The sequence below is a fragment of the Salvelinus namaycush genome, chromosome 3 (assembly GCF_016432855.1).
Source record: "Salvelinus namaycush isolate Seneca chromosome 3, SaNama_1.0, whole genome shotgun sequence".
NCBI classification, from domain to species: domain Eukaryota; kingdom Metazoa; phylum Chordata; class Actinopteri; order Salmoniformes; family Salmonidae; genus Salvelinus; species Salvelinus namaycush.
Window position 1 is genome coordinate 51,151,235 of NC_052309.1, and position 15,800 is coordinate 51,167,034.

Consider the following 15,800-nt stretch of genomic DNA (forward strand, 5'->3'; position numbering starts at 1 on the left):
AACACATATGAAATCATGTAGTAACCAAATGTGTTAAACAAATCCAAATATATTTGCGCTTCAAAGCAGCCACCCTTTGCCTTAACAGCTTTACACACTTGGCGTTTTTCATGAGGAATGCTTTTCAACAGTTCCCACATATGCTGAGAACTTGTTGGCTGCTTTTCCTTCACTCTGCGGTCCAACTCATCCTAAACCATCTCAATTGGGTTGAGGTCGGGTGATCGTAGAGGCCAGGTCATCTGATGCAGCACTCCATCACTCTCCTCGGTCAAATCGCCCTTACAAAGCCTGGAGGTGTGTTTTGGGTCATTGTCCTGTTGAATAACAAATGATAGTCCCACTAAGCACAAACCAGATGGGATGCAGAATGCTGCGGTAGCCATGCTGATTAAGTGCGCTTTGAATTCTAAATAAATCATTGCTAGTGTCACCATCCACACACCATAACACTTCATCCTCCATGGTTCAGTGGGAACTACACAAGCGGAGATCCGTTCACCTACTCTGCATCTCACAAAGACACGGCGGTTGGAACCAAAAATCTCCAATTTGGACCCCAGATCAAAGGATAGATTTCCACTGATCTAATGTCCATTGCTCCTGTTTCTTGGCCCAAGCAAGTCTCTTCTTATTGGTGTCCTTTAGTAGTGGTTTCTTTGCAGCAATTCAACCATGCATTCGATTCACGCAGTCTCCTCTGAACAGTTGATGTTGAGATGTATCTGTTTCTTGAACTCTGTGAAGCATTTATTTGGGCTGCAATCTGAGGTGAAGTTAACTCTAACAAACGTATCCTCTGCAGCATAGGTAACTCTGGGTCTTCCTTTCCATCTTGTGGGTGGTAGACTTCCCCCAAAAATCATGTCATATTAAAAATGTTTTGCATGTCAGAAATCAAGTTCTCAAGATGAATAACTTTCAAAATACAGCTGGTATGATGCATTTAGGGTGGAATTTCTCTTTAAGCATTGAAATGGACTCTTCCACCTTCCATTTGTGTTGTTTCTCTATGAATAATTGTAATATTGAGAATACAACAGAAACAAATACATGTCTTACACACCAAGGACCCGGGAAAGAGTTGCAGGGTAAAGAAAAGAAGAATGTGCCGATTTGAAAGCTCACAATAAGTATTTTTTTCTTTTTTTAAATAGCTCACATACTAGAAAAGGTTGGAGACCCCTGGTCTAGCGCATCGATAAAGCAAATAAACACTGAAAACTGAAATATAACATGACTTATATGCACCCAACATAGAACTCTTCATGGTTATATAGTGTAGTCACTCCAATGTCACACCTTGTTCAACTAGAAGGTCGGACTGGAGGCGGTTGAGTCTCTGGCACTCTCTCCCGGCTCGTTCCATCTCCCTCTGGCACTCTGTGAACCTCCTCTCCTTCTCCTTCACTGTCCTCTGGTGATTTTGGTACATCTCCTGCAGCTGCTCATCTGAGCCCTGGAACACCTGAGTTCGGCCACGCAGCCACACAACAGGGCTTTAGTTACACAGGCCACACAGATGGATTGGAACAGGTCTTGGACATGACAGGGACACAACCATTAAGGATGAAGGAAAGATGGATGCATGAAAGGGAGATAGTTCCAAAATATTACAAGATATTGTCTGAATAAAGATCTGTACTGTACTGACTTGTCATCTGTAAATGTAAAGCTGCAGAGTCCAATTCGTTATCTAATAGCGCTGAGATTATAGTGCATTTCCTATATGCTAATTAAGCTCTTCTCAGAATGGACTATTGGTTCTTTGTTAGCAGGTGTTGGGCTCACAAACACACTTATAAAGGTGTTCTCCATTGATGACAATGGAATAGTGCTCTACACTATGTTCTGGTGAAATGCGTCTGTCACACCTGCTCCATTTTCTCCTCCAGTTCCTGGTTGTCTTCCTCCATCTGCTTCTTCCGGCTGTCTAAAGCCTTGATGTCGTTGTCGAGCTTCATCACTTTTCCCAGATTCTCATCAATGTCAACCAGTCGGTTCTGAAATAAACCAGGTAGAAATGCATAATAAGCGGTATAAATCTAGACTTTTTCCATTGCATGCCTACATTTAAATTGAGTTACTCTAAGTAGGCTATTTTTTAGACAGGACAAAAACAATTTGTTTAGCATCTAAATTGGCTTCTAAATAACACTCTATAAAACACTAACATAAGCAGATGTAAACCAATCATGTTGTCTAGAACGAATTCTCTATGGAATGAGGTCACACCTCCAGGGGTTCGATCTGGCCCTCTATCTTCTGTACGGCATCTTTGGAGGAGGCCATCTGGGTCTCCTTGCTGGCAAGCAGCTCCCTGATCTCGAGGGCTTTCTCCTTGTTCAGCTTCAGGAACTTCAGCTCCACCTGGCACTCTCTCACCTCGTTAGACTGCTTGAGCCTCAGCTGCCTCAGCGTCTCCAGCACCTTGATGTACCTGACAAGGGGAGGGAGGGGAAATTGTTGGTTCACAGCTAAATCCTTTATATCCATCAGGGTTGGGGTCAATTCCACAAATTCTAATCTAATTAAATTACCTCTCGCTATAAATTCCATTTAATTCAAATTCCTCTCAATTCCATAAATGACATTCCCAATTCAATATGATCCCCAACAATTCCACCAGTTCCAATATAATTCCCTTAGGCTTTCAGGCTGATCATGTCACGCTTCAAACAGCTTTGCTATACTGGAAATATAGACGTACAAGTGGAAACAAACTGTGGAGTAAATTTTTTATAATATTGAATTCGAATTCAATTCATTTACAAATATTCATATTTTTACAAAACAATTCAACTGTCTAATTCCAATTCAAGAATTGAATAAGAATTTCAAATTAAATTCCCATGTGAAATAAAATCAAAGTTTGTCACGTGCACCGAATAACAACAGGTGTAGGTAGACCTTACAGTGAAATGCTTACTTACAGGCTCTAACCAATAGTGCAAAAAAGGTATTAGGTGAACAATAGGTAAGTAAAGAAATAAAACAGTAAAAAGACAGGCTATATACATTAGCGAGGCTATAAAATGTAGCGAGGCTACATACAGACACCGGTTAGTCAGGCTGATTGAGATAGTATGTACATATGGTTAAAGTGGCTATGCATATATGATGAACAGAGAGTAGCAGTAGCTAACACAACATGCTGTTGTGAGTAAAGCAATACTAACCACAGAAAAGACAGCTAAGTTCCAATAAAATGGGCAGAAGTGTGACTCTGAACAACACTACTCTAAGAGTACCTTGTAGCTGAGAAGATAGCATCAAATTTGTTCTTGAGGGGCTTCCCTTCTCCCAGGGGCCAGTTGGACTCCTCTTGGTGACAAAAGATGACATGGTCGAGGACAGCTTTGGACACACCCAGCGCTGAGATCATCTCTCTGTCCAGCTCTGCACATTTGGAGCTCAGGCTCACCTTCTCTCCATGCCTGGGAAAGCATCAAAGTTTAAAAAATATCCAGTGCAGTCAAAAACACACACACACACACACACACACACGTTCAAAAGTTTGGGGTCACTTAGAAATGTCCTTGTTTTTAAAAGAAAAGCAAATTTTTTTGTCCATTAAAATAACATCATATTGATCAGAAATACAGTGTAGAGATTGTTAATGTTCTAAATGACGATTGTAGCTGGAAACGGCTGATTTTAACGGGATATCTAGATACGCGTACAGAGGCCCATTATCAGCAACCATCACTCCTGTGTTCCAATGGCACATTGTTTTAGCTAATTCAAGTTGATCATTTTAAAAGGCTAATTGATCATTAGAAAACACTTTTGCAATTATGTTAGCTTAGCTGAAAACTGTTGTGCTGATTAAAGAAGCAATAAAACTGGCCTTCTTTAGACTAGTTGAGTATCTGGTGCATCGGCATTTGTGGGATTGATTACAGGCTCAAAATGTCCAGAAACAAAGAACTTCGTCAGTCTATTCTTGTTCTGAGAAATGAAGGCTATTCCATGCGAGAAATTGCCAAGAAACTGAAGATCTCGTACAACACTGTGTACTACTCCCTTCACAGAACAGCGCAAACTGGCTCTAACCAGAATAGAAAGAGGAGTGGGAGGCCCCAGTGCACAACTGAGCAAAAGACAAGTACACCAGTGTGCTTCTCTTTCAAAAAAAAGGACATTTCTAAGTGACCCCAAACTTTTGAACGGTAGTGTATATACGGTACTAGGGATGCACGATATATCAGTGAACATATCGGAATCTAGTCTAGTATAACGCCCCGATGTGCAAAACCGATTTCAAAGCTGACGTGCATATCGACATACATGCTATGGAACGCCATTTGGGTCTTTGCGTGTCAAAAAAGATACAGTAGCACTGTCAAAGCTGTACAGAAAAGTCTGCAAACAAGCAAACACCGGCCACGAACGATGCGTTTACAATACAACGTTGGTAGTAAAGCATAATTTGTTCGACCGCAACTTCTGGGGTAGCTTGCTTTAGCTTGGTACCTAGCTAGCACCAATACAAAACAGCCTGAAAACAATGACCAGTAGAACCTGCAGTCATTTTTATTATTCTTAGCAATGATTTAGGAATCCTTGTGATTAAGTATTAGCTAGTTTGCCACTTGTTGTTCGCCTATTGAAATTGAGCTAACGTTATAAGCAGCCAACTAGCTTCATCTGGCTAGTGAGGCTTGACCGCACCAGGTTGAGTTGTGAAGCTAGCCACAATAAGGATTAGGCACAATAGTGGAATTTGCAGTTTGCAAGATGGTCCGACTACCATTAATCAAATAACTGTCTTATAAATTAGGGTTATTTTAGATGACAACTAGCGATATAGTTAGCTAGCTAACTATAGCTACTGAAACAAGTTTTGTGTATCTTTTTTGACACACAACGACCCAAACGGCATTCCATAGAAATCCTGGTTGAGAATGAAACGACTGAACAAATGAACAACGTAACAGCAAGTAAGTGAAATAAATAGGTTTTGATTATGTTTCTGGTAATGGGGACATGTCAATGCCAACAAAATAACTTTTTTGGTCAGTGTGGTGTTTGTGTAACCTTTATTTAACTAGGCAAGTCAGTTAAGATCAAATTCATATTTACAATGACGGCCCGGACGATGCTGGGCCAATTGTGCGCCGCACTATGGGACTACCAATCACAGCCGGATGTGATACAGCCTGGATTCAAACTAGGGACTGTAGTGACACCTCTTACACAGACGCAGTGCCTTAGACCGCTGCGTCCATGTGTGTGTTAACTATTTAACTGTTCTAGAATGCTTAAAAAGGCAACTAACATTGTAAATATCGGTATTGGTTTTATTTTGCAAGGAAAATATTGGATATCGGCATCGACCAAAAATGTCATATCGGTGCATCACTATACAGCACCAGTCAAAAGTTTGGACACACCTACTCATTCAAGGGTTTATCTTTATATTGTAGAATAATAGTGAAGACATCAAAACTATGAAATCATGTACAGTCGTGGCCTGTAAAAAAAGTTGAGAATGACAAATATTAATTTCCACAAAGTTTGCTGCTTCAGTATCTTTAGATATTTTTTTAATGGGTTTCCATGGCCGAGCAGCTGCAAACAAGCATGCAAATCCCCATGCACAATGCTAAGTGTCGGCTGGATTGGTGTAAAGCTCGCCACCATTGGAGCAGTGGAAACACGCTCTCTGGAGTGATGAACAATTCACCATCTGGCAGTCCGACGGACAAATCTGGATTTGGCGGATGCCAGGGGAACACTACTTGCCCGAATGCATAGTGCCAACTGTAAAGTTGGGTGGAGGAGGAATAATGGTCTGAGGCTGTTTTTCATGGTTCGAGCTAGGCCCCTTAGTTCCAGTGAACGGAAATCTTAATACTACAGCATACAATGACATTCTAGATGATTCTGTGCTTCCTACTCTGTGGCAACAGTTTGGGAAATGCCCATTCCTGTTTCAGCATGACGATGCCCCCGTGCACAAAGCAAGGTTCATACAGAAATGGTTTTCGAGATCGGTGTGGAAGAACTTGACTGGACAGAGCCCTGACATCAACACGTAGGGCTGCATGATATGAGCAAAAAAAACAACTATATATTACCATTGTGATTTGACTTGTGATATTGATCAAAACACCTGGGGGAAATTGTTGGAATCATGGAAATAATGATTATTCTAACTATATAGCTAGAATGTAATCGTGGGCACTTTGAATACAGTTTTGTTTGACATGACAACGAATTATAAAGCCAAGAGGTGTTCATAGAATTAGAATACTAATAGGATCACTACAGAGGCGTTATTGTGACAGGGTAGGAACCAAAGTGTTGGTCAGGACCTTATAATCTTTGGCTACATTAAATATTCTACTTTGCTTCATGCAGCAGACATACAGTTGAAGTCGGAAGTTTACATACACCTTAGCCAAATACATTTAAACGCAGTTTCACAATTCCTTACATTTAATCCCAGTAAAAATACCCTGTCTTAGGTCTGTTAGGATCACCACTTTATTTTAAGAATGTGAAATGTCAGAATAATAGTAGAGAGAATCATTTACTTCAGCTTTTATTTCTTTCATCACATTCCCAGTGGGTCAGAAGTTAACATATACTCAATTAGTATTTGGTAGCATTGCCTTAATTGTTTAATTGGTTTAAATGTTTTGGGTAGCCTTCCACAAGCTTCCCACAATAAATTGGGTGAATTTTGGCCCATTCCTCCTGACAGAGTTGGTGTAACTGAGTCAGGTTTGTAGGCCTCCTTGCTCGCACACACTTTTTCAGTTCTGCCCACAAATTTTCTACAGGATTGAGGTCAGGGCTTTGTGATGGCCACTCCAATAACTTGACTTTCTTGTCCTTTAGCCATTTGGAAGTATGCTTGGGTATGCTCATTGTCCATTTGGAAGACCCATTTGCGACCAAGCTTTAACTTCCCGACTGATGTCTTGAGATGTTGCTTCAATATATCCACATCATTTTCTTTCCTCATGATGCTATCTATTTTGTGAAGTGCACCAGTCCCTCCTGCAGCAAAGCACCCCCACAACATGATGGTGCCACCCCTGTGCTTCACAGTTGGGATGGTGTAGGAGACAGAACGCGTCTCCTTCCTGAGCAGTATGACAGCTGCCTGGTCCAATGGTGTTTATACTTGCATACTATTGTTTGTACAGATGAACGTGGTACCTTCAGGAGTTTGGAAATTGCTCCAAAGGATGAACCAGACTTGTAGAGGTCTACAATCTTTTATTCTGAGGTCTTGGCTGATTTCTTTTGATTTTCCCATGATGTCAAGCAAAGACGCACTGAGTTTGAAGGTAGGCCTTGAAATACATCCACATGTACACCTCCAAATGACTCAAATGATATCAATAAGCCTATCAGAAGCTTCTAAAGCCATGACATCATTTCCTGGAATTATCCAAGCTGTTTAAAAGGCACAATCAACTTAGTGTATGTAAACTTCTGACCCACTGGAATTGTGATACAGTGAATTATAAGTGAAATAATCTGTCTGTAAACAATTGTTGGAAAAATTACTTAGGACATCTACTTTATGCATGACACAACTGACTTGCCAAAACTATAGTTTGTTAACAATAAATTTGTTGAGGGTTGAAAAACGAGTTTTAATGACTCCAACCTAAGTCAATCTAAACTTCCGACTTCAACTATATATTGGTTGTCACGCTCAACTAATAAAGCATAACTTTGCGCAAGCCATTTTACAAACATTTGAATGCCGAAGGTGACGCTCTCGATGGTCACAAATCGAAGCGCGCTGTTCGCAGCTGTTTGACTAGGCTACTAATATTGCCTGGGATTTTCAGCATGAAAAATGACTTGTAGATCAATGACTGTCAACATAATTATGTGATAAGTTCAACACTGATGGAGAGAACAGCTGTATTTTCGGAAGGAAGAAATAAATTAATTTCAGCCCCAATAAAAATTGGTGAATGGGCGATTCGTAACATTTTAATAGATTTTCTGACCAATGCATGTTGCATTTGGATTGCATCATTTGGATCGGTTTGGGGTCCCGCGGACCAATGCACTCCTATCTTACACATCTGAACCGGGACTGATGTGTAGCGGTGAATCATTACATCCCTAATATGCGTGATGTAAAGAAAATACAAAAATAAATGTCTGTCTCATAACATTGTCATAAATACGGTCTCCAGTCTGTAGGCTACAGAAAAACCACATAGTAAAGAGTAGTAGCCTGTAGGCTACATGATTTTAGACATAGAGTCCTGTGTGTCTCAGTTGGTAAAGCATGGCTCTTGCAATGCCAGGGTTGTGGGCTCGATTCCTATGGGGGACCAGTACGAAAAAAGTAAGAAAATGTATGAACTCACTAGTGTAAGTCACTCTGGATAAGAGTGTCTGCTAAATGACAAAAATGTAAATGTAAAAATAGAGAACAAGCATAGTTTAGGTGCGGCAGGTACCCTAGCGGTTAAGAGTGTTGGGCCAATAACCTACGGGTTGCCGATTCGAATACCTGAGCCGACTAGGTGAAATATGTGTTGATGTGCCCTTGAGAAAGGCACTTAACCCTAATTGCTCCTCTAAGTCACTCTGGATAAGAGCATCTACTAAATGCCTAAAATGTTGTTTTTTGTTTGTTTTTATAAAGATTTATGTTAGAGGACTCTCCAACAGCACACTGGAGAGGCGCTCTGGGCATGGACAATATAAAATAATTTTGAGACCCTGACTTCAGCGGGCACAGCTTATCATGGGGCGGCAAAGAAGCTCACCTAAATAACCCATAATATGGATGTTAATACCGGAAATAAATTTGACCGGTCATGCTTATCGGTCTATAGGTTAATTGGCATAATTGTGCTGCATTTATTTGAGGCGTGTGTATTTGTTGTCATGCATCTTATTTATCACACGCGCACAGAGCCTAGTTTGAGGAGCGGAATATCCTATCACCTGTCAGACAGTGCGACAGTAGCTCCTCAAAAAGCATGTACTGGAATGAAACCTGCTTTTGTAAGCCCAGTTATTGCGCAACAAATAACAATTCTAAATGCAATCGCGTGTTAACTTTGCTGGCTATGATTAAAAAGGAGCTATTTCTATATCTTAACTCGTAATTAAAGCATGCCACCCATTTGGGTGCATAGGCAATAGCCTGTTTACCGCTGACAATCAGCACGTGCCCCACCACTTTGCAATGGGAGCTTGAGGCAGTAGAATTGTTTGAAACCTGAACGTTTTACTTTACTTCAAATAATGAGGAGTGTCTTACCTTGTCTCAAAGTAGCCTTGCCAAATCCATCCATAGAAACGAGGAAATTATTTTAGAAAGACTTCCTCATGCCATTAACCAGCAATTCTCTCCTGTTCTATTGGTTTTCAAATCAACTTTATTCCGTTGTCCAGAAGCCAAAAGCACAATCCTAGTCATATTAGAAATCCGTCATAGTTGTTGCTATTGGATTACCCCACTAAGTTTCTAACAGAGATGTTCATCTCTGTCACATATGGAACTGCTCACATTAGGTACGCTGTTTAGAACTGTGTTTTCCACTAATTGCATTTTAGTAGCTGCTTCATTACAGTAGTTGCATGTTCAATAATATGCTATAGCCTTTTGACTGTAAGACGAAAGGCTTGCTATTGTTTGCTATTGTTGCATTTCCATTAAGCTCTTAACAAAAAATGTCCGGTCCTTGTATGCATGCATAGTATCAGAGGCGGCGGCGAAACAAGAGTCCGAAATAAGCCCAATGCGTTTCTATGGGTTTATTTTGGGCCTAAGCTTGTCGCCTGCCTTACCGCCTTGGGACGACTTGCATTGCTAGGGCGGAAATATAAGCATCTCGTCATTATATACAGATCTCTGATAGTATGTTCTGTTGGTCACGTCATTTCACGGCAAGGATTTTTAAAAACCGTTTGTTTGACGGGTTAATGAGGGTCAATTTGTCGGCGGCAAAATTGACCGAAATGTATATCCCTAATCCATATAATGTGTATATGTTTTCGGAGAGAATTATGTGACGCGTTGTGTTGTTGGAGGTGTGTCGATCAGCTTAGCTCGGAAAACGTCCCCCTCGTCAACTTTCCACCCTAGGCACCTGCCTAATGGGTGGGCCGGTCCTGTGTACAATATAGTGCCTGCCACTTCTCTTGAACATATTCTGTGGTTAAGGTAGAGTGACACTTAAACTCACTTGATCCTGGTGATGACCCCCTCCAGACTTCTGAACTCAGTCTTCTTGCCCTTCTGTGTTGCCTGCATGGACCTTTGAACTGCCACCTTCTCTCCATTTAGATCGGTGAACTGCAGTCGGATCTGAGCTCGCACGTCAGTCTCATGAGCATCCTAACACACCAAAGACAATATTAGGTACCTCTTATGCATGACAACCAGGGCCTAGGAACTGTGTATGTCAAGGAGGATGCTATGAAAACGAGTCCTGGGTTTTCGCTGACGAGAAAAAAACTCCAGGCCTTTGTTATGAATAATGTTGACAAACATTCATATTTCTCTGCTTTGCATTGATGTATGAACAAACTCACTTGCAAAGCCAACCAAGACAGACAGAGGTCCTCACCTTAGGATCATGAACAAATGTATTCCCTTTGCTTCCTGGGGGAAATTCACCAGCTGTTACATACTTCAGACACTCAATGATAGTCTGCGGCCAGAGGGAAAAAAGTGGATTAAAATAAGTCCTTGAATGTACCAGCATAGCTAACTGTCTGCAATGTACACCGACCAATGGAAGCAGGCTAGGTCAAAATCATGCAATACTATGCATCTCGCACCCACTGTCCCATCAAGAAGTGTGATAACGGTTTGCATTTATCGCCTCATGATCCCTTTCTATGGTAATGTCAATGAATGTGATGCAATTTTTTTTTTGCAGGGCAGCATACAAGTGGTATAAATATCATGCAACCTACCGTTTTACCAGCACCATTGGGTCCCACTAACACAGTCAAGGGATTAAAGAATGATATGACTTGTTTGTCTTTGTCTTCCACTCCAAAGCTCCTCACACCGAGGATGCTCATCTTCTCAATTCTTGACATCTTTGCACCTTTATTGGGTTCAGCTGGGGAACAAAAGCTTAAATTAGCATTCTCAGCAGATGCCAACTTCTAATAGCAAAAGTAATGTAATTACTGAATGGGCAAACATGCATGTAACTGGCTCGTGAAAACACCCCCTAGTCTCGTGTGACCCCACTGACAGTTTGGGTCAGATCTTTGTTTAACGTTCGCTATCTAACCTATCCTGTGATGTAATGCGTTTAGCTCTACACAGTGTACAAAACATTAAGAACACCTGCTCTTTCCATGACAGACTGACCAGGAGAAAGCTATGACCCCTTATTGATGTCCACTTCAAATCAGTGTAGATGAAGGAGAGGAGACAGGTGAAAGATGCGCTATGCAGAAATCGCTCCGCCATTTCCTAAAATTCTAGTGTCTAATTTCAATGTGACAAAACAAGCATGTACAGTGCTTGGATGAAAAAATAACTTATAAAAAAGTGATGCAATTAAAAAATACTCAGCAATCTACACACAATACCCCATAATGACAGTAAAAACAGGTTCAGACATTGTTGAAAATGTATTAAAAAAAACAGAAATACCTTATTTACAGAAGTATTCAGACCCTTTGCTATGAGACAAAATTGAGCTCAGGTGCATGGTGTTTCCATTGATCATCCTTCATTGGAGTCCAATTATGGTAAAGTCAAAAGATTGGACATGATTTGGAAAGGCACACACCTGTCTGTATAAGGTCCCACAGTTTACAGTGCATGTCAGAGCAAAAACAATGCCATGAGGTTGAAGGACTTGTCCGTAGCGCTCCGAGACAGGATTGTGTCGAGGCACAGATCTGGGGAAGGATACCAAAAAAATGTCTGCAGCATTGAAGGTCTCCATTCTTAAATGGTTGAAGTTTGGAACCCCCAAGACACTTTCTAGAGCTGGCCGCCCAGCCTAACTGAGCAATCGGGGGAGAAGGGCCTTGGTCAGGGAGGTGACCAAGAACCCGATGGTCACTCTGACAGAGCTCCAGAGTACCTCTGTGGAGATGAGAGAACCTTCCAGAAGGACAACCATCTCTACAGCGCTCCACCAATCAAGCCTTTATAGTAGTGGCCCAACGGAAGACACTCCTCAGTAAAAGGGACATTGGAGTTGGAGTTTGGAGTTTGCCAAAAGGCACCTAAAGACGCTCAGACCATGAGAAACGTGATCATCTTTGGCCTGAATGCCAACCGTCATGTCTGGAGGAAACCTAGCACCATCCCTATGGGGACACATGGTGGTGGCAGCATCATGCTGTGGGGATGTTTTTCACAGCAGTGACTGGGAGACTAGTCAGGATCGAGGCAAAGATGAACGGAGCAAAGTACAGAGAGATCCTTGATGAAAACCTGCTCAGGACCTCAGACTGGGGCGAAGGTTCACCTTCCAACAGGACAAGACCCTAAGCACACAGCCAAGACAACACAGGAGTGGCTTCAGGACAAGTCTCTGAATGTCCTTGAGTGACCCAGCCAGAGCCCTGACTTGAACCCGATCGAGCATCTCTTTGGAGACCTGAAAATAGCTGTGCAGCCACGTTCCCCATCCAACCTGACAGAGCTTGAGAGGATCTGCAGAGAAGAATGCAAGAAACTCCCCAAATACAAGTGTGCCAAGCTTGTAGTCTCCTACCCAAGAACACCCAAGGCTGTAATCACTGCCAAAGGTGCTTCAACAAATTACTGAGTAAAGGGCCTGAATAATTTTAATACATTTGTAAAAACCTGTTTTTGATTTGTCATTACAGGGTATTGTGTGTAGATTGATGAAAAAAACAATTTAATCAATTTTAAAATAAGGCTGTAAACTAATAATGTGGAAAAAGTCAAGGGGTCTGAATACTTTCCAAAGGCACTATTTTTCACTTAAGAAAAATAAGTGTTAACTGCATTGTTGGTTAATGTCTTGTAAGTAAGCATTTCACTCTAAGGTTGTATTCAGCGCATGTGACAAATACAACTTGTTTTGTATAGTGTAGATTATCATTGTACAATCCAAACAGCTGTGAAATATATTTTCCATAACCTAAAATATTGTATTTTCTGCTGTTAAAGGTTGGTGTACAAAACTGAAACGAAACTTAACGGGAAGAACGGAAATAGCTAACAGAACACACCTACCGTTTCTTAGACTTACCTTCAATAAAAAACAACATATCTAGAACTCACATTTCTATGTGAATTTGGTCGGGTTGGCCAAAAAGTTAAACCTTGATACAATTGAGACATGGATTGCGCATGTGTTTCATTCAACGTTGAACGGGCAAGACAAAATATCTAAGTACCTTTGAATGGCTTATGGTAGTAGCTGCCATGCACTCCGGCTTGTGTCAAGAAATGCAACGCTGCTGGGTTTCTCACGCTCAACAGTTTTCAGTGTGTATTAAGAATGGTCCACCACCCAAAAGACATGCAGCCAACTTGACACAACCGTGGGAAGCATTGGAGTCAACATAGGCCAGTATCCCTGTGGAACGCTTTCGACACCTTGTAGAGTCCACGCCCCAACAAATTGAGGCTTTTCTGTGAGGGCAAACTCAATACTAGGGAGGTGTTCTTAATGTTTTGTACACTGTATATTGCAACCTAGAAGCTAGCTATTCATTTGGAAACATTGCAAACGCACCGTATCGATTTGGACATGTGTGATTTATCAACAGCAATGACCAGATAATGTCTGACAAGCTAACGTTACTGGTAGCTAGCTAGCAAGCAAACTTCGAAAGATAACGTTAGCTTAGAGACCAACAGCGAATTACTTTTCACTATTTAAAGAAAGACCAACACTTGCAATGAGAAGAGTGTACGAAGGCCTCTTGAGACAATAAAGCATGTCGAAAAAATTACCTTATTTTTTTAGCAGCGAAAGTTCTTACTAGACTTGCCGCGCTGACCAAAACCTTGACGTCGCAGCATCCGCTCATCAAACGCAACTACCGGTGTTATTACTTTTTTTGTCCAGTAGAGGGCAGGCACAAACTATGTGGGTCAGATGTGTTGTGGCCTAGGAAGAAAAAAATACTTGATATCTTCGTCTTTGAGATTTGATTGGCGGATCGCATCCAACTTTTAGGTGCGTGAGGCCATTCAAAGCCTACCTACATTATATTCTTTGATACAATAATAACTAATAAAAAAAGGAAAATTGCCCTCTCTCTTAAAAACCACACCACCCATTCCAATATTTAACTCTATCTAGTCCTACTCCAGACCAACGGTCTGAGAGGGCATATCACTACCACTCAACACCCCTTACAGCTGTTCTGCAGTAAATCCTTGCAATTCCAAGTAATTCCTGTTTGTCCTATATTTTATGTATTTTGATTTTTAATCCCAGCCCCCATCCCCGCAGGAGGCCTTTTGCCTTTTGGTAGGCCATCATTGTAAATAAGAATTTGTTCTAAACTGACTTGCCTAGTTAAATAAAGGTTAAATAAAAAATAATTATCGGCCGCTGCCACCACAACCTCTATTTTCTGTGACTTTCGATCCATCCATTTCTGCAGCACAATTCACAACCATGTCTATGAATGCTAAAAATCCCACTTAACTGAAACACATAATGTATACTTCCCATCAGTCTCTCTTGATCTCTGCCTACTCACAGGAATCCTGTACTACTCTAACACTGGCAACCTCAATCTGCCTCTCTCTCACCGGACACCTGCAATCTCCAGCCCCATGGTCACCCCCAAAACGAACACACACAACTTTCTCCACCGATACCACACATTCCTTTGTCAAATGCCCTCCTGCACACTTCTCACATCTAGGCATCTCCCTTCTACACACTGCTGCAATATTTTCGTAACATAAGCTCTCACAGGATAACTGACTACCTTAACCTTATCTGGTGACTACTCAGCATGACAGATAATGTCTTTTCCATTTCCCCACCGGATCTACGTCTCACCAAACAGCGGGTGTTACAAACACTGAATCTTCAATTTCAACTGCTCCTCCTCAACACTTAATGCCACCCCCGTTATCACCCTGCACCGGAGAGAAAAGCATATCACAATTATTGTACCTAATCTCGCAATCCGTAGCGCCTGCTCCCTCTGGGAGGAGGAAACACAATAAATCATCACAAGTCCACTCTGAGTTACCTTCACCAACTCAACAGTCCCCAACCTCTCCTCCACCTAACCTTACACCACATATGGATGAACCAAAAGGCAAGGAATCATTCTCTCTACAAATCTCACTCCCACGGGAGCAAAATCATCCTTATCATCCTTGGCCTCGCTGCAGGTACTTCACCCTCACTCTCAACAAGTTCCATCACTGAACTACTGGAGATCGTATCCCTGTTTTTGCACTTAACGCCCAACTTCCTCACCTCACTTCTTCCCTCTACACTCAACTTCTTCTCAGCAGTCATCACTGCACCTGCCACCACATTTAATTCATCCTCACTCTCGTCATGTTCCATTTCCTCCTCAAGATTTTCCAAAAGTTCTGTGCGATCCTCCATTCCATATTCACTCAAAACATATTCAATGTTTCACCTTTTTTTCTTGTCCATCATATTTTCCTTCACCAGATTTTCAGAAGGCCCCACTCCATGCTTATTCATAATATTCTGTATGGGAATACTTGGGAACAGATGTCTTAAATAAAAATAACTTGGAGCTGATTTCCTGGTGTTTTTATAGTCTTATGTCCGACAATTATACTTTTTTTTGCTCAGAAAACTTGGGGGGACAAAAACAAACACCCGCAGGTCGTCAGTTTG

At 41.5% G+C, this 15,800-nt stretch overlaps 1 protein-coding gene across 1 annotated transcript in view; it reads right to left on the bottom strand.

Annotated features, from left to right (window-relative positions):
- The window catches only part of rad50 (RAD50 homolog, double strand break repair protein), a 40,621-nt gene extending 26,636 nt beyond the window's left edge, over positions 1-13,985 (bottom strand). Inside the window, exons 1-8 of the mRNA XM_038978339.1 lie at positions 13,910-13,985; positions 10,921-11,072; positions 10,569-10,652; positions 10,185-10,336; positions 3,252-3,437; positions 2,236-2,440; positions 1,875-2,003; positions 1,303-1,468 (exon numbers count right to left, since the gene is read on the bottom strand). Coding sequence (XP_038834267.1) covers positions 1,303-1,468; positions 1,875-2,003; positions 2,236-2,440; positions 3,252-3,437; positions 10,185-10,336; positions 10,569-10,652; positions 10,921-11,049 — 1,051 coding nt within the window. The 5' untranslated portion in view covers positions 11,050-11,072; positions 13,910-13,985. The remainder of the gene's footprint in view (positions 1-1,302; positions 1,469-1,874; positions 2,004-2,235; positions 2,441-3,251; positions 3,438-10,184; positions 10,337-10,568; positions 10,653-10,920; positions 11,073-13,909) is intronic.
- Positions 13,986-15,800: the final 1,815 nt, after the last annotated feature.